The 26,067-nt window shown below is 43.8% G+C and overlaps 1 protein-coding gene across 1 annotated transcript; it reads right to left on the bottom strand.

Annotated features, from left to right (window-relative positions):
- Positions 1-1,004: 1,004 nt before the first annotated feature.
- On the bottom strand, positions 1,005-26,067 carry LOC310746821 (hydroperoxide isomerase ALOXE3-like). Its single transcript, XM_083580949.1, has 14 exons — positions 25,799-26,067; positions 23,927-24,131; positions 23,148-23,229; positions 22,554-22,676; positions 21,267-21,370; positions 19,726-19,898; positions 18,806-18,949; positions 17,370-17,573; positions 9,122-9,208; positions 8,854-9,023; positions 6,175-6,296; positions 5,274-5,374; positions 4,566-4,736; positions 1,005-4,147 (listed from the first exon to the last, which is right to left on the bottom strand). Exons 1-14 carry the CDS (start codon positions 25,928-25,930, stop codon positions 3,956-3,958), a joined length of 2,010 nt encoding a protein of 669 aa, XP_083437075.1. The 5' UTR covers positions 25,931-26,067; the 3' UTR covers positions 1,005-3,955.

Raw genomic sequence — 26,067 nt, 5'->3', positions numbered from 1 at the left:
AATACAGTGGTGCCCCGCAAGACGAATGCCTCGCAAGACGAAAAACCCGCTAGACAAAAGGGTTTTCCGTTTTTGAGCTGCTTCACAAGACGAATTTCCCTATGGGCTTGCTTCGCAAGACGGAAACGTCTTGCGAGTCCTGCGATTTTTTTCATTCCCCCCCCCCCTTTTTCTAAGCCGCTAATAGCCTTTTAGCCGCTAAGCCGTTAAGCCTTTAATAGCCACTAAGCCGCTAAACCGCTAATAGCGCTAATCCGCTAAGCCGCTAATAGGGTTGCTTCGCAAGACGAAAAAACCGCTAGATGAAGAGACTCGCGGAACGGATTATTTTCGTCTTGCGAGGCACCACTGTATCTAGGAAGCCCCTGGGGCTGAAAATGAGCTCTGGGGCCCCATAAGCATTTGTTATGCATTGATATTAATTGGAATCTGTATAATTGGCAAAACTCTGGTAATATTGCGCCAATATTGGAAAATTAATAAAGAAAATGTTTTAAAAAGAAATTACGTGGGTGGAGCCTTGAGATTTCCATTCTTCTCCTGACCTAATTTTAAAGTCATCAAGTTTCAGAAAGAGTTAAACTTGCTTGGGGGAAAGTGGAGACGACCACACAAAATTAATAGGGCCAAGCTGTCTCGTATTATTTTGAATTAATATTCTATGAAATCATCATTAGACATTTTTATATTGATGGGGTTTTATTCAAAACTCAGTGCAAATAGAACACTCTGTTTAAATGTCACTGGAAGCGTTTAACTGGATAACCACTGACTTGTTACACAGTATTGGGAAGGGGGGGAAAGCTATGGCCAGAGGCATAGAAATAAACACACCTAACTATTTATGAGCAAGTTTTAACATGGAATGAATGAGCAGGCGAAAGCGAAGGCTGATTTCAGGCACGTATCAAACCAGCAAAGCAAACACACAAACACAATTCCTTCTCAGGAGAAAATACAACAACATTTTTCATTTTCCCAGGAGCAGAAAAGCATACTTAACATTTTACTTCTTAAATTTTTTTTTTTTTTGCTCCTTGGGGAAGATTTGACTCTGCTTTTCAGTTACCCAGCTCATCGGAGGGAAATGTAAGATATGCCCTTTTTAGCAAAAACAGAGTCAATGGTGCCAGAACGGAGCAGCTTCCCAGTCATCACCTGGACGTTGTATGTGGCCATGCTGGTGGCTTAGGTAATGTGCAGTGGGCTAGCTGGCGTGCACGGCCCCTTGGGAGAGGGATGTTCAGGACGTCCCAGGCACCCACCTCTCTACCTCCTCTCTCAATAATGGGTCGTGCAAAGAAGCCAACCTTTTCAGCAAAAAGGAACAGCCCCACCCCTTCCTACAGCAGAGCTCCACCCCTGGTGCCCAGGTGTCAGAAGAAGATAGTGAATTTGAACCGATCCATGCGACGTTCCCCCCCAGGCGGGATTGGACAACTGACTGAGGTAGGCGGAGACCTCCAGATATCCCACCTGGGGGAAGGCGAAGCCAAGCCTGTGTTGATGGAGCCGCTCCAGATCCAGGGGCTGCGCGCGTCCACGCAAAGAGCGCCCCCCGTTTTATGCGGGGAGCGGTCATTAGTGAACAGGTAGCTTCCTCTGCTTGTGGATTTACTTATTCTCAAAAACCCTGTAAAAATGGGGTGTGGGGGAGAGAGAGAAAAGCAGGGCCGGATTTCGATGAAGAGAGGCTCTCAGCTCCTCCACTTGTGAGGCCCCTCCCAACCCCCCACCCTCACGACTAGAAGAAAATGGAAGCGTGTTATAAACTAAATTGAATGAAGTTCAGGTTTGATGATGGGTATTTAAAATTCTGCAATTCACAATTTCTCCTCTAAAGGACATCAGAAAACTTCATCAAAATTTGTTTGTCTAAGTTTGTACAGTGGTACCTTGGTTTGCAACCATTTTGGATTACAACCACATCAAGCCCGGAAGTGTGTGTCCCTTTTTTTGGATTACAACCCTTTTTTTTTTTTTTTTTTTTTTTGAGGCCCAATTGGCAAAAGCGCTCCTTGGGTTACAACCTGTTTTGGTTTACAACCGGACCTCCAGATTATGGTTGTAAACCAAGGTATCACTGTACAGAATGCTCAGTGCGGACAACCTCTCTTGAGACATCGTGGCCCTTAATTCATTTTAAATTCTTTTGAGTCTGGAAAAACTCCTCTCTCCCAAGCAGTTGGTGACCATAAAGCTAAGAAACAGCCACACATTTGTTTCCACATTAGGAAAGGCCATCTGAATTTTCCCCTTGTATATAATTTGATAAAGGTCTGTAGGAGACAGAGAGTGCTCTGCTGTGAGCCTATGGCTTTGTCTAACGTATAGGTGAAAGTGCAAAAGTTCATCAATAAGTTTCAGGTCAATATCTTCTGGGTATGCTTCCATCAACAGTTCAACACCTTGCTGAATTTCTTGCTTAGATGCTATCAGAATAGCAAGAATGGAAATACAATTGTGCAACCTCACTGTACACAGTACTTCCAATCCAAGGTTGTGGCTATGGAACAAACTAGAGTCTCTTGGGATCAGCTCAGGTTGTATATATAGTACAGTGGTGCCCCACAAGACGAATGCCTCGCAAGACGGAAAACCCGCTAGACGAAAGGGTTTTCCGTTTCGGAGGCGCTTCGCAAGATGAATTTCCCTATAGGCTTGCTTCGCAAGACGAAAACGTCTTGCGAGTCTCGCCATTTCCCCCCCGCTTTTTTCCCCCTTTTTCAAAGCCGCTAAGCCACTAATAGCCTTTTAGCAGCTTAGCCGCTAATCCTTTAATAGCCGCTAAGCTGCTAAATCGCTAATAGCGCTAATCCTCTTAGCCGCTAATGGGGTTGCTTCGCAAGACGAAAAAACCGCTAGACGAAGAGAATCGCGGAACGGATTATTTTCGTCTTGCGAGGCACCACTGTATGTGTAAATAAACCATATATCATAAAGACACCACTGTCTTTGCTGTGCCTCATTCCCAAAAGGGAACACAAACTCTGGCGAGTATCTGGAACCCCAAAAATCTCACATCATTCCTCTGTCACATAGAGGAGGGAGAAAGGTTGTTTTCTGCTGCTCCAGAGAAGCGGACACGGAGCAATGGATCCAAACTACAAGAAAGAAGATTCCACCTAAACATTAGGAAGAACTTCCTGACAGTAAGAGCTGTTCGACAGTGGAATTTGCTGCCAAGGAGTGTGGTGGAGTCTCCTTCTTTGGAGGTCTTTAAGCAGAGGCTTGACAACCATATGTCAGGAGTGCTCTGATGGTGTTTCCTGCTTGGCAGGGGGCTGGACTCGATGGCCCTTGTGGTCTCTTCCAACTCTATGATTCTATGATTCTATGATGGGGGTGGCGTGCAACACTGGTGTCAGAAGTGGGATCTGTGTTTCCTGGAGGAGGGCCTGTGAGCGAGGTGTGTCCGAGCTGAAACAGGGGGAGGAATAGAAATAATCCCTGAGCGGTTTGAACAAGTGGAGCAGCAAGAGAAATAGCAGTTCAGTGAAATGAAGCAGAGTGCGAGAAGAACCCCATTAGAGGGGGAAAAGCGTGACTCTGTGCGAGGTGAGGGCCCTTCTCTATAAGACGCACCAGACCACAAGACGCACCTAGTTTTGGGAGGAGGAAAACAAGAAAAAAAATATTCTGAATCTCAGAAGCCAGGACAGCAAGAGGGATCGCTGCGCAGCGAAAGCAGTGATCCCTCTTGCTGTTCTGGCTTCTGGGATAGATGTGCAGCCTGCATTCGCTCCATAAGACGCACACACATTTCCCCTTACTTTTTAGGAGGGGGAAAGTGAGTCTTATAGAGCAAAAAATATGGTAACTCACTGTGCTGAAGCTGATATTCACTGCATCTATGCAAATCACACTTATCAGAATGTGCACCCAAATATTTGCAAATGTAATACGGTAAAAATATTGGAAGAGCGGCGTGAAATGGATTCACCACCCGCAGAGCTTATAAAGCGACACTGTTCTCGATCTCAGGCGGGTACAGGTACTTATAGCCAGAAGGGATCAGTTTGGAGACAGACTCGTTCCTTTCCTCGATTTCCTTGGCGATCCTGCGCAGGTCCTGCTGAAAGGCCTCAATGAGACCTTTTGGGGCATCCTCCGTAAAATGCTCCTCAGGGTAGTTCCCCAAGTATGTCTGTCAAAAAGAGGGAAAGTATCTTGCAAAAGGCTGGCTAAGCAAGAATAGCAGTCCCCAAGAGGCAGATACGATGGCCTTCCAGGATGGGGTTGCCACGTCAGGATCATCCCAGACCCTGAGATTTGAAGGCCCCTGGTGATGTCACAGGGCAGGCCCTGGAGATGGAGGTTAATTGGGAGAGGGGAGAAGAAGAGAGCAGAAACCGTTCTATAACTTGCAACCGGTTCCTGCCAAGCTGTAGCTTGCAAACTGCATGCAGTCTTCTTAATATTTTCACTGTTATTATTAAAGGCACTCTTCATCCTTTAACCACAGAACTGTAGGGTTGGATGGGACCCCGAGGGTCATCTATCCCAACCCCCGGCAATGCAGGAATCTCAGCTCAAGCATCCATGGCAGACGGCCACCCACTCACCATATATGGAGATTTGGAACTAAGCAACCACAGTGTGCTCAGGATGCTGCAGGTGGTGTTGATGGCCGGGATGGTGTCTAGGTAGTCCTTCAAGTTTGCCGCCCCCTTGGTCTGAGGCGGCGGCTTCCTCATGGATGGGGGGAAGTTGGGCATCCATGCCCCCAAATCAAACTGCGAATAAAAGCAACCACCCCCCAAGGATTAAGAATGCAAAGAGGTGGGCTACGCAATCAAGAGGCCTACAAATTTGTGGAAGAAAGATAAACATGAAAGCTCTGCTTGATCGGAAATCTTGTTGGCAGTTTCAGGAGAAAGAAAAGACCTCGCCACACATCACATCATTAAACTGTGGAACTCGCTCCTGCAGGAGGCAACGAAGGCTGCCAATCTGGATGGCTTTGAATGAGGATCAGGCAAATTTATGGGCTATTGATGGCCCCTGGCCGAAACAGCTACGCTTTTCTCTTTTGGCCCATTGACACCATAAAAGCAAACTGGTTCAACAGTCATTTTAGCTCCCCAGAGAACCATTAGAGCTTTCTTCAGGGTGGAGCATCTTGGGATCTTTTCCCAGGATTCTTTGGGGCAAGCCATGACAGTTAAAACTATTATATAAAACCCAACAAAGGTTTGTAGCCAGGCCTGCTTAGTCTGCCTCGCGATGTCTACCTGCCTGGAGGTGAATATGAGGGAGCACTCCTGTCCTACCTGCCCACTGTTGACGGCAGAGTGCTGGGCCGAGCTGGTATAAATTGCCATCGTGAAGAACTTCTTGACCTCTTTCACAGTTTTGAATGCGGAAGGGATGCCTGCGAAGAGGAAGAGGAAAGCTAAATCCACAACAGTTATTAATCAGGAGCGAGTCCTTTCAATAAGGAGGGGTGCAATATATGGGCAGGCCACGCATTGTGTTGCCATATGCAAATCTCGTTAGATTTCTTTCGAAAACTATGTAGTCCTCATGATGCTGAAGATCAGCTTTAAAATGGTGAGCATCTATTAATGGTTCCATACCGTCCGACATTTCAAGGATAAATTCCAGGACACAATTTTCCAGGGCACCATCTACCCGTTTTTTCTCGAAAGGGAATGGCAGCCATTTTGAACTTTGTAATCTTGCATGATTTCATGCCACACACCCCCCAAAAAACCAGCGCTTTTTCCAGGCATGGCACCCAAAAATGCATGTTTTGGGGTGCTGCACAAGCTTGCGGCCCTCAAAAATGCTTTTTTTGGGGGGGTCACAGTACAGAAACATGCAAAATCATGGTATCCAAAATGGCCACCATTCTCTCGTGAGAAATAACAGAGTGTCGTGGGTTTCCTGGGACACTTGCAGAGTATGTGGGTGCTGGCCCTTTCAGGACCGTTGAAACTTCCAAGAGTAAGTTGGCAGATATTTTCACTTTCCATTTTATGGAGACTATTCACCTGTTTGACCTATTGACCATATACCTCAGTCCCATGTGACTGTTCATTGAACAGCATTAAGGTACACTGAGGAGCATGGCATGCGTGGCTACTTTTATAACCATTGGTGGACTCTTAACCCCCTCCCTCTGTTCATTGCTATTGGATATCCCTTAATTTTATGAGGGCTGGGCAATACCAGAGGACTCTTGTTTCAGGAAGCCTTTTGTGAAGACGTCACGTATCCAGGACTGCAGCTCAAAATCATCCTGCACAGAGCGGTCGTCTTTGTAATACAAGTCGACAATGCCAGAGACAAATCTACGAGAAAGAGTCAAATAAAGGGGAAATAAGAGAATGCTCGCAAAGAAATAGAGGAAAACAACAGAATGGGAAGAACTAGAGTTCTGTTCAAGAAAATTGGAGATATGAAAGGAACATTTCGTACAAAGATTACCATAATAAAGGACAAAAGTGGTAAGGACCTAACAGAAGCAGAAGACATCAAGAAGAGGTGGCAAGAATACACAGAGGAACTATACCAGAAAGAAATGGATGCCTCGTACACCCCAGGTAGTGTGGTTGCTGACCTTGAGCCAGACATCTTGGAGAGTGAAGTAAAATGGGCCTTAGAAAGCACTGCTAATAACAAGGCCAGTGGAAGTGATGGTATTCCAGCTGAACTATTTAAAATTTTAAAAGATGATGCTGTTAAGGTGCTACACTCAATATGTCAGCAAATTTGGAAAACTCAGCAGTGGCCAGAGGATTGGAGAAGATCAGTCTACATCCCAATCCCAAAGAAGGGCAGTGCCAAAAAATGCTCCAACTACTGCACAATTGCACTCATTTCACACGCTAGCAAGGTTATGCTTAAAATTCTACAAGGAAGGCTCAAGCAGTATGTGGATCGAGAACTCCCAGAAGTGCAAGCTGGATTTAGAAGAGGCAGAGGAACCAGAGACCAAATTGCAAACATGCGCTGGATTATGGAGAAAGCTAGAGAGTTCCAGAAAGACATCTACTTCTGCTTCATTGACTATGCAAAAGCCTTTGACTGTGTCGACCACAGCAAACTAAGGCAAGTTCTTAAAGAAATGGGAGTGCCTGATCACCGCATCTGTCTCCTGAGAAATCTCTATGTGGGACAAGAAGCTGCAGTTAGAACTGGATATGGAACAACTGATTGGTTCAAAATTGGGAAAGGAGTACGACAAGGCTGTATATTGTCTCCCTGCTTATTTAACTTATATGCCGAATTCATCATGCGAAAGGCTGGGCTGGATGAATCCCAAGCCGGAATTAAGATTGCCAGAAGAAATATCAACAACCTCAGATATGCAGATGACACAACCTTGATGGCAGAAAGTGAGGAGGAATTAAAGAACCTTTTAATGAGGGTGAAAGAGTAGAGTGCAAAATATGGTTTGAAGCTCAACATCAAAAAAACAAAGATCATGGCCACTGGTCCCATCACCTCCTGGCAAATAGAAGAGGAAGAAATGGAGGCAGTGAGAGATTTGACTTTCTTGGGCTCCATGATCACTGCAGATGATGACAGCAGTCACAAAATTAAAAGACACCTGCTTCTTGGGAGAAAAGCAATGACAAACCTAGACAGCATATTAAAAAGCAGAGACATCACCTTGCCGACAAAGATCCGTATAGTTAAAGCTATGGTTTTCCCAGTAGTGATGTATGGAAGTGAGAGCTGGACCATAAAGACGGCTGATCACCGAAAAATTGATGCTTTTGAATTATGGTGCTGGAGGAGACTCTTGAGAGTCCCATGGACTGCAAGAAGATCAAACCTCTCCATTCTGAAGGAAATCAGCCCTGAGTGCTCCCTGGAAGGACAGATCCTGAAGCTGAGGCTCCAAGACTTTGGCCACCTCATGAGAAGAGAAGACTCCCTGGAAAAGACCCTGATGTTGGGAAAGATGGAGGGCACAAGGAGAAGGGGACAACGGAGGACGAGATGGTGGGACAGTGTTCTCGAAGCTACCAGCATGAGTTTGACCAAACTGCGGGAAGCAGTGGAAGACAGGAGTGCCTGGCGTGCTCTGGTCCAGGGGGTCACGAAGAGGCGGACACGACTAAACGACTAAACAACAACAACAACAAGAAGAGACTGCTCAGCTTGCAGAATTGAGACCTCTTCATGGACCACTTGGTCCTCCACTCACAGAAAAAGGAGATTGTGAGATGCAAAGTCTCCTCCACATCCAGCACATTAATAATAATAATAATAATAATAATAATAATAATAATAATAGGGCTGTAAAATAGAAATAGAGGAGGGAACTGGATCAAGGGGTTATAGAACTTCTGAGCTACAACTACAGACGCAAAATTCCCTTCACTTTGTCAACGATTAGCTCCTAGGAATTTGTTGTTGTTGTTGTTGTTGTTGTTGTTGTTGTTAATTTATTTATACCCTACCCATCAGGCTGGGTTTCCCCAGCCACTCTGGGCAGCTTCCAACAGAATATATTAAAAACACGACCAAACATCAAACATTAAAAACTTCCCTAAACAGGGCTGCCTTCAGATGTTTTCTAAAAGTCAGAGAGTTGCTTATATCCTTGACATCTGTTGGGAGGGCGTTCCACAGGGCAGGTGCCACCACCGAGAAGGCCCTCTGCCTGGTTCCCTGTAATCTCGCTTCTCACAGGGAGGGAACTACCAGAAGGCCCTCAGCGCTGGACCTCAGTGTCCGGGCAGAAAGATGTTCCACCACCTGAGTCGGAGCCCCCCAACCCTCCCTTTGTATTCCTACACACAGATGCAAACACACGCACATCTCATGTCCACATCCTTGAATTTTGCTCCAGGCAAAATGGAGACCAACACAGTCCCACCCACGCCCTTCCCTGACCTCTCCACGGCTGCCCAGATCTTCAGTCCGTCCTCCTTGTAGTAATAATTGGGCAACGAGGACACCCCGCGAGCTTCCAGGTCTTCTGGGAGGCAGAGGGAGGAGTAGGTCATGGTCTTCAAGTCCCTTTGCAGCAGCTCAACCAAGCCCTGGAGTCCGACGCCAGTTGCCTGGAGACATGGGGTGGGGGAAAGGGAGTCAAAACCTGGAAGGAGCAGCAAAACCTGATTCTTCTCAGGCGGGGTAGCGAGACCCCAGGGCAGCTTACCTTGTCGAAGACGCCATCCTTTGAAATGAGGCGGTCCCGGGCCAAGGTATTGATGTGGACAGTGTCGCGGATGTGGGGGATCAGGAGCTGTAGAAGACGGGAGAGGACGGCTTTGTTAATGGCTTAATGTACATCAAAATGGGAAGTGAATCTATAGTGTGCCAGTATTGTATGCTGTAAAGCACGGCTAGAAATTTCGAAGCACCGACCAGAGAAGAGTGCCAGACCAAGCTGACGGAATGGCAAGATTGACGGGAAAGAAATACACAATTGTGTAGAAATACACAATCACTTTGAGGTCCTCTCCCCTAGCATGGAAGACGAAGAGCAGACTCCATTTGAGGATCTCTCCCTCATTACAGTCGATCAGGTATATGAAGACGAGCAGCAAAGTCAGTCCTCAGGGAATGTGCAGGCTACCTTGGAACGGACAGCTCACGGAAGAACCCCGACCAGACCTAAGAGGAGGCATGTAGTGGTGATAGGGGATTCCCTACTGAGGGGAACAGAAGCAGTGATCTGTGGGCCTGACAAGATGTCTCGGGAAGTGTGCTGTCTCCCCGGGGCTAAGATCCAAGATGTAACTGAACGACTGCAAGGAATCATAAAACCCACTGACAAATACCCCTTCCTCTTAGTTCATGTGGGAACCAATGACACTGCAAGCAATAGCCTCCAGAAGATCAAAAGAGACTACGAGGCTTTGGGCAGGAAACTAACATGCCAGGTGAGAGTGGCAAAGGGCAAACACAACCCACATTCCTTTTATAACATATGGCAAATGTTTATTGAATGCATAAATTGTTCAGACCGTGACAGGAATCCACCCAGCACTCATGGGAAAATGTGACTTGATCTCTTAGATCCGGCCCCTGTGGCAGTTTATTTCCTGGGGTAAAATCATAAAAAAGCTCATAAATGGGCAGCCTTTTTTGGACTTTGGACAGCCCTTTGGTCGGCCCTCACGGCCCTTCACTTCATCAAATCTGGCCCTCTTTGAAAAAAGTTTGGTCACCCCTGTCTTGGAGTATTCAAACAGAACACATGATAAAAGCCTGTGGTGTCGCAACTTCCGGCGGAGCGCGATCTTGCCGCAAGCGAGGGATTCTTTGCAGAGAAGAATCCCAGCTGTTTCGGGTGGAAAAGGGGTGCTACAGGGCGCGGTAGCCCCCTATAAAGCCTCTGGAGGGTGTCCAGGGGTGTCGGGTTCCCGGCAGTGCCCTTAAAACTGCCCGTCTGGCCGTCAGGTAACGCCCAAAAGGGGCAAAGAGTACGGCGGAACGGGTTAGTGGGCTATCGGGAAGCCATTGCTGCACCCAAATAGCGAAGCCCCGAGCTTGCAAAGAACAGCGCTTCGCTCTCAAGATTAAGAAATTTGGACCTAAATTAAGCTATAAACTGCAAGAGGTGGAACCAAGGAAGGCTCCGAAAGAATAAAGATACTTTTTCAAGTTCGGCTGTCATCTGGGATCAGCTTTGACGCAGCAACAAATGCAGAGCTGGAAAGCGAAAGTAAGTAGCCGCTAGCGGCTATTGTTTCCGTTTTCCCCGTAACTTTTAGAAACAAAACAAAGAAGCTAAAAAGTAACTTTGCCAAGTTCTAAAGAGGCTGAAAGAAGTATTGGACCGAAAGGGGGAACAGAGGAAGTGTTGTGGTAAATAGAGACCTTTGATGGATCGGAGGACTTACAGAGAACCAAGTTCTTTGTCTTCCCACTTTCGCTTTTAAGGATAAAGAAACGAGAAGCTTCCGACGCCATTGTTAATAGTAAAATAGAAGGGAATCTGAAAAGGCTGCAGTTGCAACGTACAGGATTTAACATCTTCTTTGTATCTTCAATCTCCTTATTAATTGGATTTATAATTTCGGTATATAAAAACAAAAGCTGGAATTTGTTTATCTGGACTATTAATTTATTCACCCCGGATTTGGGCACGGACACCTAGTGGAGGGATTAAGTTACTACAACTTGTTTTTCTGTGCTTCTTCCAATGTTAGTGGAATTTTTTTTTCTTCTTTTTTGAAGTGACCTTGGCTCCACTTCCTCCTTGTGCTGTTTTTCCTTTCTCAGTGGAGCTTCCCTCTTCGGTTATTTGTGGCTATTTTCTGCAGACACTAAACACCATTTTTTTGGAATATTAAACAGATAATCCAGACATTAAATTTAAGGTTTAATCGGTTCTCCGTATTGATTCTGTGAAAGGACCATCCCATCCTAAGTGGAATATATAATTTGTATTTGGAGTTAAGTTCCTCATTTTTTTCTTTTTAAAATTTTGATCTCTTGGATTTACACTCTATTTGGATTACAATTTGGATTACAATTTTATTTGGATTACAATTGAGGCAAGTACAAATACAGAAGGAAGAACCCAATTAGGATTAGCCCAAGTGGGGGCAAGAAGATTGTCTTCAACTTTGGTCAACTTTGGTCAGGATTGTGACTTCCCCTTTAACTTTCCCTATTAAAGGGGGACTAATTAATCTTAAATTAATTCTTTTTCTTTTGGAAATTATAAGATATTTTTATTTGTAAAAAAGTTTGTGGGTTTTCCATCATAGCTATTTTTTAAAAAATTTAAAATTTGTAAATTGGTCATATTTGCTGTGATTTGAACAGGTGGGGAACATAATAAAGGATATCTTGGGTAAAATGACACATCAACAAAACAAAGGGATGGAGGGGGGGACACCAACTGACAGGAGACCGTCAAAGCAAGAATCTGATTTTAGAGCAGAAATATTGAAAATGTTTGCAGAAATTAAACAAAGTGAAAAGAACTTAGAAACAAAATTAGAACAAGTAGATAATAAAATGGAACAAGTGGATAATAAAATTGGGGAAATGGATAAAAAAATTGATGAGACAGTTAATGAACTGAAAGGGCAAATAAAAGAGGTTTCCAAAAGAACACAATCACTAGAAGAGGGGTTGAAAAAGACAAAATTGTGATGTCGGAATGAAGTTAAGTGGTTTTAGCAGTAATGTTATAAAGGAGTATGTAAAAATGGATTGTTAACAGGTGAGAATGTAAAGTTATAATATATCAAGGTAAAGGATTAAGATAAAAAGGATTTGCTGAATTAACTAACTGAACTGGAATACAAAAAAAGGGAGGTGTGAGGAGGTCAGGGAAACAAGTAAATGAAAGACAAGTTATGAAAAGATTGATTTGTTTTTAACTTTTTTTATTTTTCTGTATTTTGTATTTTCTCTTTTTTCTTCTTCTTTTTCTTCTTTTGTAACTTTTTTGAAACTTTAATAAATATCTTTTAAAAAAATGAAAAAGACAAAATTGGAGATGAGGGAAGTGAAATGAGAGGAAGAAAGAATGAAGGTGGAGATGATAGAAATAAATAAATCGCAGGAGGAAATTAAAGATGCAGAGACAGAGGGAAGTCAACCTAAGACTGAGATCTGTACCGGAAATTCAAGAACGAGAATGTTAAAGAGAGACTGATTACAGAACTGGCACAATGGCTGGAGATCCCTGTAGAAGAAGTGGCAAAAACAGTGCAAAATGCATTTAGGATGAGAGTGAGAACAACCAAGGCAAGGAAATTTCCAGGTGACTGCTTAATTACGTTTAAAGATCGAGAGATGATAAATTTGATACTACAGAAGAATAGAGAGAAAAGACTATATATAGATGGGAACTACATAATCATCTTCAAAGATATTCCGACAAGGCTGTTGAAACGAAGGGACCCCTATAAGCCACTGGTGCAGATTCTCAAGAAGAATAAGATTGACTTCAGATGGGAATTTCCAGAAGGAATTTCCTTTTTCTATAAAGCTAAGAAACGTAAGTTGACAAGCCCTGAAGAAATAGGGAAGTTTACGAGAAGATACAAAGAATTGCAAGTGGAAGAAGAAGAGGTCAAAGGTGCAGAAGGAGGAGTAGGACCCAGGGACGAGTCAGAATCAGTGGAAGAAGAGAGTTCCGAAAAAGAAGAAGAAGAAGCAGAAGAAAAGGAAGACAGGTTATAAGTAAAATAACGTAAATTTATTTAATTGGCTTCTATCATGGCTCTAAAACTATGAAATTGGAATATTAATGGGATGAATGACAAAAAGAAACGAAATAAAATTGTACAATTTTTTAAAAAGAAAAATTTGGACATTATATGTTTACAAGAAACACATGTGGCAAGGAGACACAGAAAAATTTTGATCAACAAAAGACTAGGGAATGAATTTATATCTTCGGAAAAAGAGAAAAAAAGAGGGGTTGTTTTATATATCAAAAACAAAATTGAAGCTCAACAAATATTTAAAGATGAAGAAGGAATAATTATAGCAGTTCAGATCAAATGGCAAGGCGAAAATTTAATAATTGTCGGGATCTATGCACCTAATGGAAATAAGACTGAATTCTATAAAGCTTTGGAAGAAAAACTTTTTGAACACATGGACCAGAAAATCATAATAATGGGAGATATGAATGGAGTGGTTTCATTGGAAATGGATAGATTAAGAGAAGGAATAAATAAAGAAGGGAAACCACCTAGGACCTTTTTTACAATGACCAAGAACTGTAACTTGATTGATATCTGGAGACTTAGACACCCACTGGAGAAGCCATTTACTTACTATTCAGAACCGAATCAGTCAATGTCAAGAATCAATCAAATATGGGTATCGAATGAATTGACTCCAAGAATCCAACAAATTGAAATACAACATAAAGTAATTTCAGATCACAGTCCAATAAAAATGGAACTTAAAGGTTTTGAAGAAAGGACGTTTAGATGGCGAATTAACAATTATTTGTTGGATGATCAGAAGATTATAGAAAAAGCACAAAAGAAATTAACGGAATATTTTATAGACAATTCTAACAAAGGTACAAAGATGAACATTATTTGGGACACAAGCAAAGCAGTTATGAGAGGATTCTTTATTCAGCAGAACTCACTGAAGAACAAACATAGGGGAAAAGGGGAAAAAGAAATTCTAAAGCAGATCATGGACAATGAGCAAAAATTAATTAAAAAACCAAATAATTTAAAAATCAAGCAAGAAATCAAGACACTTCAAACTCAATTTGCAATGATAATAAATAAGGAAGTGGAATGGAATGTTAAAAGGTTACGACAGAAAAACTTTGAGTTCTCTAACAAATCAGGTAAATGGCTTGCGTGGCAAATTCAAAAGAGAAAAGAACAGAATACAATTAACAAAATTATTATGAACGGTGAAGAGACAGTTAACCCGAAAGAAATTAGGAAAGGATTCTTGGACTTTTATAGGCAATTATATAGAAATAAGGAAAGGAATAATGTGAAGAAAATAGAAAGATTTTTAAAAGATAAAAAGGTGCAGAAGATCCTGAGAGAACAAAAAGACCAGCTGAACACCCCAATAGAAGTTGAAGAGATCAAAGAGGTTATAAAAGAACTGAAGAGGGGAAAGGCCCCCGGACCAGATGGATTTACATCAGGATATTATGAAGAAATGAGAAATGTTTTGATGATACCATTGAAAGAAGTTATGAATAATAGTCTAAAAGCAAGAGAGATCCCAGAAACATGGAAAGAAGCATTTATTACTTTGATTCCAAAACAAGATGCGGATTTATCCCAAGTTAAAAACTACAGACCTATTTCACTGTTGAATACGGACTATAAAATATTTGCGGGGATTTTAGCGAAGAGAATGAAAAAAATATTGATAAAAACTATCCACAAAGACCAAGCAGGGTTTCCGCCAGGCAGACAAATGAAAGATAACATAAGGAATATAACTAATATTTTGGAATTTCTGACTGCCAGGAATGAGAAACAAGCGATATTAATGTTTGTGGATGCTGAAAAGGCATTTGATAATGTAGTATGGGATTTTATGCTGAAAAATTTAGAATATGTGGAAGTGGGGAAAGAGTTTTTCAATGGAATCAAGGCAATATATACAGAACAGAGAGCTAAGCTGATAGTTAATAATGTAGTTACAGAAGATATAAAGATATCGAAAGGAACAAGACAGGGTTGTCCGCTCTCGCCATTGTTATTTATAACGGTCCTTGAGGTCTTTTTAAATGTGATTAGACAAAATAGTTCAATTAAAGGGGTGACAGTAGGATGAATATAAAGTAAAAGCCTTTGCGGATGATCTGGTTATAACGATGGAAGAACCAATGGAAAGTGTTAAAAAAGTATTGAAGGAGATTGAACAATTTGGAAATGTAGCCGGTTTTAGATTGAATAAGAAAAAGACTAAAATAATGGCTAAATATATGGAGCATAATACGATAGAAATAATGCAACAACAGACAGAGATAGAGGTGGTGAAGAAAGTAAAATACTTGGGAATTTGGTTAACTCCTAAAAATATTGACCTGTTCCAGGTTTGGAAGGGAATAAGGAACGACCTGGAGGTGTGGGGCAGAATGAAACTGTCTTTTTGGGGCAGAATTTCTATTATAAAGATGAGCGTGCTTCCAAAGATGTTATTTTTATTCCAGACTATCCCCATTATTAAGGGGATAGGGATCTTTAAGGACTGGCAAAGAGTGATTTCAAGGTATATATGGCAGGGCAAGAAGCCAAGAATAAAATTTAAACTATTAACAGATGTAAAAGAAAGAGGAGGCTTCGCCCTGCCAGATATGAAATTATACTACGAAGCAGCATGTTTATGTTGGTTAAAGGAGTGGATTAAACTAGAAAATATGGAATTGCTAGACCTTGAAGATTTTGACAACAGATTTGGTTGGCACGCTTACCTATGGTGTGATAAGAAGAAAGTACATAAAGGTTTTGCAAACCACATTTTCAGGAGTTCGCTAATAGAAGTATGGGACAGGTATAAGAGTCTTTTGGAACCGAGAGTTCCACATTGGTTATCCCCGTTGGAGGTTATGTGTGTAAAGAAAATTAATATGAGAGGTAAATGGGCTACATATGGGGAAATGGTGATTAAAGAAGGAGGAAAATGGAAATTAAAACCATATGAACAAGTTAAAGATTATGTGTATGATTGGCTGCATTATTTCCAGGTAAACGAAATGTTTTAAAAAGATATAAAGGAAAGTGGTTATGTAGAAAAAGACTCTAAGTTCCAAATAGATATAATAAATAATGAATATAAAACTTTGTCAAAAATGTATAAGATATTGTTGGAATGGTACACGAAAGACGAAGAGGTTAAATCGGTAATGATACACTGGGCCAAAGACTTTGGTTATAACATTCAATTTGAGGATTGGGAAAAACTGTGGAAAGAAAATTTAAAATTTACTGCATGCACGGCGTTGAAATAAAATGTTATGAAAATGTTTTATAGATGGTACATTACACCGGTAAAACTTGCAAAAATGTATAAAACATTTAATAAGTGTTGGAAATGTAAAGAAAAAGAGGGAATGTTTTACCATATGTGGTGGGAATGTAAGAAAGTGAGGAGCTTTTGGGAAGTGATATATAATGAATTGAAAAAGATGTTAAAATACACCTTTGTTAAGAAACCAGAAGCTTTTCTCTTAGGGATTACAGGAAATGAAATAAGAAGAAAAGACTGTAAACTTTTCCAGTGTGCAGTTACAGCCGCAAGAATTTTATTGGCCCAGAAATGGAAACAAGAGGAAGTACCGACGATACAAGAATGGAGATCGAAATTAACGGACTATGCGGAACTGGATAGACTGACTGGGAAAATAAGATATGTTCAAAACCAAAAGTTCATCGAAGATTGGGGAAAGTTTGTACAGTATCTGAAAAATGTATGTGATGTGCAAACAACGCTAGTGGGGTTTCAAGAAGCACTGTAAAAGTATGAGATGTATTGTCAATAAGAAATAGAATGGGGAGAGAAGACAAATGGCAATACAATGAAGGGAATGCGTAATTGAAGAGTAAATATGGATGATTACCAGAGAAGCGGGAGGAAGTCAAAAAGTTTAATTTGTTAAAATACGGAGAAAAATGTATAATTGTGTTGGAAAATTAATAAAAATGATATGGGGAAAAAAAGATAAAAGCCTGTGGTCTCATCAGGACAATATATTTGTTGTTTACTGTTGTAATAATTGTTTTCTCAAAAATTATCTTCTGTACCATGAAAATAAATAAAAGCATTATTTAAATAAAAATAAAAATCTGTGAGCATCCATCTTGGGTGCCGTACTCTCTTTGTTCTAAGCTACTGAAGAGAATGGATGTCCTTCCTTTCTGTCTCCAGTGCAGTCTTTTAGGTAGGTCCGGTCCCAAGTTCCACCAGGCTCAAGGACACAGAATTGGCAGCCTCACCTTATAGAGTGGGTGGCACATGGGGAGGTGGCGCAGGGTGGCGATGGTGAACACCTCCGCCAGCAGGTGGGTCCGGAGCAGGTGGCTGAGGACCTGGTGCACATGGAAGTCAGCGTTTCGCACCCAGGTCTTGGCCAGGATCCAGTCCCATTCGGGGTCACTTGGCAGGAAGATGGGAGCCTTTGGGCCAGGGGTCTGGCTGAGCTGTGGGGGCGGCAGAATACAACATTGGCTCCATTTATTCCTACTCTCTGTTTCCTGTTTCTTGGACAGTCTCTGATCCGTAAGAGGACCTATACCATGACTACAGAGGTTCCTTAGGAGTCTTTGGTGAGATTCTTCATCAAAAGCTTTTTGATGAATCTAGTTGTGGGATTTCAAACCGCCATCTTTCAATCATATAAGTGCTGCCAGGAGCAGGTCAGCAATAAGTCACACAGTGTCAGTGAAATTAACTCTTCATTCAAAGAAGCAAACAGCTCAGGAGTCCAGGCCTAGTGAGCACAGCAACTATTCCTGGTAGATCTAGCCCAGGCATCCCCAACCTGCGGCCCTCCAGATGTTTTGGCCTACAACTCCCATGATCCCTAGCTAACAGGACCAGTGGTCAGGGATGATGCAAATTGTAGTCCCAAACATATGGAGGGCCGAAGGTTGGGGATACCTGATCTAGCCCCAATGAGGTCCTCAGGCCTTCCCACAGCTCCCTAAGTCTCCTCTTCCCCCGGGACGTTCCTAAGCAATCTGAGACTCCTTCATCATGTCTCTCTTTGCTCCGCCCTTTTCATTCCTCCCCATGTTCTGGGAGACCAGGCAGGGAAGGGAGCTGGTCACAGCAGGAGGGGGAAGACACCCTAGATTCTTCACCATCCTGACTCATTTCTGTTTCCTGGCCCCCTTTCTCTCCTGGCACCGAGTCTGAACTGCTCTCTGCCTGCTCACTAAACTCTGTTGTCTCTTCAGCTTAAGACCCCCTAGATTCTTCACCATCCTCATTTCTGTTTCCTGGCCCCCTTTCTCTCCACTCTTCTCTCCTGGCTCCGAGTCTGAACTGCTCTCTGCCGCAGCCTCTTCCTGCTCACTAAACCCTGTTGTCTCTTCAGCTTCCGACACCTTCTCCTCCTAGTCGGCTCCCTCTTCTGCCTCTTACAGCTCATTGTCATCCCGCCACCACTCCCCAGGCACTGAGACTTCTTCCCTCAGGGGCTCCCCAGCTGGTGCCTCCCACCGTTCCTTGGTACCCAGTCAGTCCATGACAGTAATGTTGAAATCGTGCAAGTCGACTCTGCGCAATTGACAGCATTACCCGATTTAAAGTACGAGGTTGCAGAGAACCACCATAGGATGCCTTTGGTCCATGATGGAGGCACAGCCTCCCTTCCCCACTGCAATCTCCCAAAGCATCTTCTGAGCCCCCAGCCGCCCCAACCTGTTACCTGGATGGCAAGGGGCATAAGCTGCTCCTGGGCTGTGAGATGCAGCAAGCACAGGGGGGCTGCTATGTATTGCTGGCGGTTGTTGTTGATTCCTGCAGAGAGCCCCTCCAGGATGCAGTAGTCAGCAATGAAGATGGACCCCTTCTGTTTGGGAGAAGAACACAACCCTCGGTCAAAGCTCCATCCGGTATGCAGCATGAGACCCTCCCTGCCTGCAGACCGTCTCACCAGAGTGGTGCATGCTCTGGTTATCTCCTGCTTGGACTACTGCCATGCGCTCTACGTGGGGCTACCTTTGAAGGTGACCCGGAAACTGCAACTAATCCGGTATGTGGCAGCTAGACTGGTGACTGGGAGTGGCTGCAGAGACCACATAACACCGTTCTTGGAAGACCTACATTGGCTCCCAGTACGTTTCCAAGCACAATTCAAAGTGTTGGTGCTGACCTTGAAAGCCCTAAACGGCCTCGGCCCAGTATACCTGAAGGAGCGTCTCCACCCCCATCGTTCAGCCGGACATGAACTCCAGTGCCAAGGGCTTTCTGGCGGTTCTCTCCTTGCAATAAGTGAGGTTACAGGGAACCAGGCAAGGGGCCTTCTCGGTGGTGGCACCCACCCTGTGGAATGCCCTCCCATCAAATGTCAAGGAAATAAACAACTATCTGACTTTTGGAAGACATCTGAAGGCAGCCCTGTTTAGGGAAGTTTTGAATATTTGATGTTTTATCATGTTTTTAATATTCTGTTGGGAGCTCCCCAGAGTGGCTGGGGAAACCCAGCCAGATGGGTGGGGTAAAAATAATAAATAATAATAATAATATATCATCATCATCATCATCATCGGTGTGCAGCTTGTGTGCCACTTCTGGTGCAACAGCGTTTCCCCATCAGCCGAGCTGCAGAGCGCTTTCCCTCCTCACCTCCAGCTCCTTCTGCAGTGTGGTGGAGTCCCCAAGGGACTTGGCCACCATGTCCTGAGTCACAGGGAAGTTGGATGGAATCTCTGTGCATCTTTGGATCACTCTCGGGTTCAGGCCGTTCAGAAACTGGTACCCAAAGAACGCGTCGTCCTTCCAGTGCTTCACGACGTATCCTAGGAACAGAGGGAGCTGCCTTAGACCGCGGAGTCAAAACAAGCGAGAGCCTCAAGACACAAGAGCATAAAGTCAGGGTGAAGCGTGTTGAGATTCCCCTGCATGGGGAACATCTGATATGGGAAGGGTCTCAGTTCCTCTCTTCCTGATCCCAGATAGCTTAGTCTACCTTTTACGTGGGTCTGCCTCCTGGAGTCATGAAACGAATGCAAAATTAATAGAAGAGTCTGATCTCCTGGTCAGTTAGCGATCAATTTTATTTTATTTTTAAAAGGTGCATTCGGGGGTTTTTTGTTAGGGTTTTTTTTGGGGGGAGGGGGTTGTACAGTTTTCCTTTCAGTGTCAGGCAGTGTGGTGTAGTGGTTAGAGCCACTCCCATCATCCATGATCACTGGCAGTGCTGGCTAGGAATGATGGGAGTTGCAGTCCAACAACATAAAGGGACCCACGGCTGAGAAAGGCCAGGTTAGAGTGTCTGACTAGGACCTGGGAGACTAGGGTTCGAATCCTCACTCAGGCCTGAAGCTCACTGGGTAACCTCAGGCCAGTCACTGCCTCACATTGCAACCTACATCAAAGTGTGGTTGGGGGACTAAATGAGGAGGGGGAAAACTATATAAGCCATGGAGTCCATGGAGAAAAGGGAGGGATATAAATGCAACCAACCAATCAATTTCTTGTTCTCTTTTCCTGTCTACTAACCTGCCCCGTATCGCCCAGCTGAAAGCCTCAAAGACCGGCCTGCTGCGTTGGATTGGTAATTATGCCATTTAGTGATCTCATTTGGTCAACAACTTATAACTGTTTTGCAACTGGAGTGGGTTAGCAGGCGATTATGCAATTTTCCCAGCCTGATTGCTTTGTCAACGCCAGTTATTACTTCATACCATTAATTAGTTGCAAACTGTCTCAAATTGCTTTAAGTTGCTTCAAATTTCATTACAGGTACATTGCTTCATTATTTTACGGACTTTGCTTTATACCCAACAAATTCCGCAAGCTTTCCTGACGCCATTAAGCTTTGGACGCCCACGAACCGAGCTACTCCCTGTTCCTCTGCTGAGCAAATTAAAAGCTTGACTGAAGGATCCAGTGAGCATCAGCGCGTTGGCCAGCATTTGACGCTAACCTCAAATTTGCATGAGCAAAAGGAGGTTCGGCCACGTTATATCAGTGGCAACCACTTTGGGGGCTTCACAGGTCCCATTCACAGTAGGATCCATTGTGTTACTAAATCAGGAAAGAGCTGAGGACCCAGATTTCTGGAAACCAACCCCCCATCTCTAGGTAACTGGAAACGAACTTCACACTATGGGGGTCTATCAGAGGCTGCTTGCAGTGAGTTTTGAACAGGGCTACCATCTTACTGGACAAATCCGTCTCAGTGAACAAGAAGACATTGCTGATATCTTCCAGCTTCTTCCAGGACTCTTGGCTATCGGAGTAACCTCTGAGCTTGAGCTCTACCTGCCTGAAGTCAGAAGGGAAGAAAGTGGGGATGAATGTCAAAGGCCGAGGATGAAATGTGCTCTTTCTTGTCCTTTAAAGTTGCCTCATGAACAGGAAACAGCCCCCCTCCCCCTGCCCGGCCAATCTATTACAGTGGTACCTTGGTTCTCAAACTCAATCCATTCCGGAAGTCCGTTCCAAAACCAAAGCGTTCCAAAACCAAGGCGTGCTTTCCCATACAAAGTAATGCAAAACAGATTACTGTGGACGCTCGGGTTGCGAACGTGATCCGTGCGGGAGGCCTGAGGTGGCCTGCCTGGCACCAACCTTGTCTTCCTTTTGGCACCACACAAAGACAGTTTTTTGCTGGATAGCTCTGTCGGTTAGAGTATGGTGCCGATAATACCAAGGTCGCAGGTTCGATACCCATACGGGGCAGCTGCATATTCCTCCATTGCAGGGGGTTCGAGTAGATGACCCTTCAGGTCCCTTCCAACTCTACAATTCTATTTTCCTTGGTATTTGGACAACACAAAGATATGATACTGAAATGTTTCATCTGCTATCATATGTGTACATAATTTCATTATTATATTATTATTGCTTTACTTTGGTTGTCAGTCAGTTTGGGACTTTTTTTGGTATGTCCCACATAGTGGATTTCTGAGGGGATATACTGAGACCTTTCCTAGGCATTGCAGGAGGTGCGAATGGCCAGAGCAACGTTGACTAGCGTTATTCCTCCTTCCAGAATTCTCCTTCCCCTTGTCTGCTTGTTATGTATTCAGTGGTCTGTGTTTGCCTGAGCTTGAGTCTGGACTAAGGATTCTGAGGCCCTGTGTTCTGATTCGATACATGTTGTCCAATCGCAGAACATTTCAGGATTTGGGCCTCTGCCATTGGCCCTTCAACTCTGAGTCGTGATTCGCAGCTTGGAAGTTTAGACAGCCAATCACATTGAGAGTGGGAGTGGCCCAGGCCTTCAGAAATGTATATAAGCAGTTGCTTTGCCCCTGTTGTCCAGTTCTGTTAGTTCAGTAAAGGTTCTTGCTGTTATCACTGTGTCTTGCCTCGTGGGAACCCACCTACACTTCACTGTTTACCACAGACCCTGGGCTGGAACTGCCTGTGCGTAGCCCAGAAAATGGTCTGCATTAAGGAACGTGATCTGCCACCAACATTGCAGCTTCTTTCCCCAAACTTACTTGGCGAAATAGCGAAAGACAAAATCAGCCTGTTTGCCGAAAGAAAACCAGATGTTTATGTCCCGTTCCTCATTGGAAGCAACGTACAGATGGAAAGGGATGCCCTCAGCAAACTTCTTCCACCTGTGCAGAAGGAAATCAGTATCACAATGTCATGGACTGGTTGGATGCAAAGGAATGGTGGAAGGAAGCAGCTGGGGAACCACCAAGAGAGGAAGGCTCAGAGCCCAAAGACTGGTGTTGGGACGATGCTGAGTGGTCAGAGGGAGAATCCTGCGAAGAAGAGATATCGGAAGCTGAAGAGGCAACAGGGCTTAGTGAGCGGGGAGAGTCTGTGTCAGAGTCTGTGTCAGTCCAGAATCAGAGGTAGAAGCTGAAGGAGGAGAGGTGGGAGGTCGAGAGGCAGAGGTGAATCAGACTAGCGAAGAAGGCAGGGGGCCTCTCCCTCCTGCTGTGACCAGCTCCCCTCCCCACTGGTCACACACAGACACACACACACCCCTGAGAGCTGGAGGCAGAACCCAGGAATCCATTGCACAGACACACAAACACACACAGGTTGCATGACTAGAATTTTACAGCAGCCACACTCACTCGTAGCAAGACTGTTTGTCCTGAAGCTGCTCCTTCCGGTGGTTCTTGAGTCTTTGAAGAGTATCCATAGCTGGTGTCTTCGCTGGACGGACACACAGAGAGAGATGGTGTTTATTATGTCAGCCTGCTTCACTTGGTTCAGATCTGGTACAGTGGTCCCTTGGTTCTCAAACGCCTTGGTACTGAAACAACTTGGAAACCAAACACTGCAAACCCAGAAGTAAGTGTTCCAGTTTGCGAAGCCGAACATGCTCCGTTTTGAGTGCCACACTTCCGTTTGGAGTGTTACGCCGAGGTCTGTCTGTTTTTGCTATTTATTTTGCGTTTCTGCGGCTCTTTTTTTGTTTTGTTTTTGTGACTGTGTGGAACCCAGTTCAGCTACTGGTTGGTTGGTTGGTTGGTTGGTTGTGTGACTGCAGTACGTTGCTTATTGCTTTCATTTTATGGATCAATGGTCTCGTTAGATAGTAAAATTCATGTTTAAATTGCTGTTTTAGGGGTTGTTTTAAAAAGTCTGGAACGGATCGATCCGTTTTGCATTACTTTCTATGGGAAAGCGTGCCTTGGTTTTGGAACGCTTTGGTTTTGGAACGGACTTCTGGAATGGATTAAGTTTGAGAACCAAGGTTCCACTGTCATTTATATTTTCTTATCAACAGTAAATACCATTGATCACCATGTTGGGGGGGCATGCTGTCCAAACAATCAGCAGGCTAAAAGATGATTTTGCAGAGTAGGGACCTTCCCCCCCCTCTCTTTCTTCAAGCAAGTCTACTTACCCGTCCCCTCCCTCAGCTCCAGGGTTTTAGAGCCCACAATCCACTGATGGCATGGAAATCTGTAGACTTCTCCTTTGGGTGACGTCACGGTGATAAAACTACAGTACCACCTACCGGACAGCAGATTAGATACAGCTTCTTTGTGGAGACGGAGAAGCACGATTTCCCCCAGCTCCTGCTCACAGGTGACTTCGTAGTCATGCACCTGCAACGGAAAAGTTGGGAGATCCAGAGGCAGCCTTAGAAAGCAGGAAGGGATGATAAAGAGACAGATTTCAACTCCAGGTGAAAAACCTCACCTTTAACTTAGCCTGTAGGCTCTATGGGAATTATCTTTTTTTTTTTTTTTTTTACTAATCTTTTTATTGATATTTTGGAAACAACATCAAACAATACAAAGAAGAAAAAAGACTGAAAAGAAGAAAAACAAACAAACAAACAAACAAAAACAACAACAACGCCTATAAACATAAAACAAACAAACCAACATAACATCACTCAATTGACTTCCTTCCATCTCAGTTTAGGCAAAATAAACTCATAGCTTATCTGCAGTTGTATTATATCAGCTCTTTACATTGCAGGTTTTAAATTCTGCCCACTGTGATTTTGGTAATACCTAGATTGATTTCAATGTAACTTACAAATTTACTCCAGTCGTTCGTAAACTTAACGTTTTTTTGATGCCTGATTTTTTGTGACATTCTAGCTAATTCTATATACTCATATAGTTTCATTTGCCATTCTCTAATGGTGGGGATATTTGAAGTTTTCCAGTTTTGCGCTAACAAAATCCTGGCGGCCACCATTGCATATTGAAAGAATGTTTGGTCTTCATTTTTGATCTCCTCTCCGATCATACCTAAAAGGAACGCTTCAGGTTTTTTGGGGAAGGTGTATTTTTGGGGAAGGTGTATTTCAGTATTCTTTTTAATTCATCGTAAATTTGTCCCCAAAATCTTTTCACTTCGTCACAGGTCCACCACATGTGAAAGAAATTACCCTCTTTAGTTTTACATTTCCAGCATGTGCTGTCTCCAGTCTTATACATCTTCCCCAGTTTTGCCGGGGTGATGTACCAACAATACATCATTTTCTCCATATTTTCTCGGAGAGCAGCACATGCTGTGAACTTCATACCTTTCTTCCAAAGTTTTACCCATCTGTCAAACTCCAGATTATATCCAAGGTCTCTGGCCCATTTGACCATGACTCCTTTCACCTCTTCATCTTTAGTATCCCAGTCTAACAGTTGGTTATACATTTTGGATAGAAGTTTAGTATTACTTTCTAAGAGGTGGCTCTATGGGAATTATCAAAGTCCTCAGCCATCCTTGGTGCTGCGGCCCTCAGAAGAACCCCATCCTCACTCAGGCAGCAAGCTGCTTGTTGGACTAACCTACTGTTTTTGATGGGTGCAACAATTAGAATTTACTTGCTACAGCACCCCCTGGCCCAAATAGAAGCAGACACGGTGTTTGTCTCCCCACCCCACCCCTGTGATGGGAGAGAAATGTGAAATAAATAATAATAATAATAATAATAATAATAATAATAATAATAATAATAATTTATTATTTGTACCCCACCCATCTGGCCACTCTGGGCGGCTTCCAACAAAGATTAAAAATACATTAAAATGTCACACATTAAAAACTTCCCTGAACACGGCTGCCTTCAGATGTCTTCTAAAAGTCTGGTAGTTGTTTTTCTCTTTGATATCTGATGGGAGGGCGTTCCACAGGGTGGGCGCCACCACCGAGAAGGCCCTCTGCCTGGTTCCCTGTAGATATGCCCTTTTAAAAAAAAGAAATTCTCTGCCGCCCCCGCCTCCCCCGCCCCCCGCATCCCATCCCGTTCAGAACCACTCACCTTTGGGCCCCAGTTGCTCAGCAAAGTTTTGGGGCTGTCGCCATGGGTGCCCACCAAGGTGGCAAAAACAAAGTCAATGCTGGTAACCACGGCGTGCTTCCAAGTCACCACCTGGAGCTTGTATGTGGCCATGCTGGAGGCTCAGGTAATGTGGAGTGGGCTAGCTGGCGTGCACGACCCCTTGGGAGCGGGATGTTCAGGACGTCCCAGGCACCCTCCTCTCTACCTCCTCTCTCAATAATGGGTCGTGCAAAGAAGCCAACCTTTTC

This window comes from Podarcis filfolensis (genome assembly GCF_964270895.1).
Source record: "Podarcis filfolensis genome assembly, chromosome: 13".
NCBI classification, from domain to species: Eukaryota; Metazoa; Chordata; class Lepidosauria; order Squamata; family Lacertidae; genus Podarcis; species Podarcis filfolensis.
The sequence above is the reverse complement of the archived record's forward strand: the minus strand, read 5'-3'. Positions and strand labels throughout refer to the sequence as shown.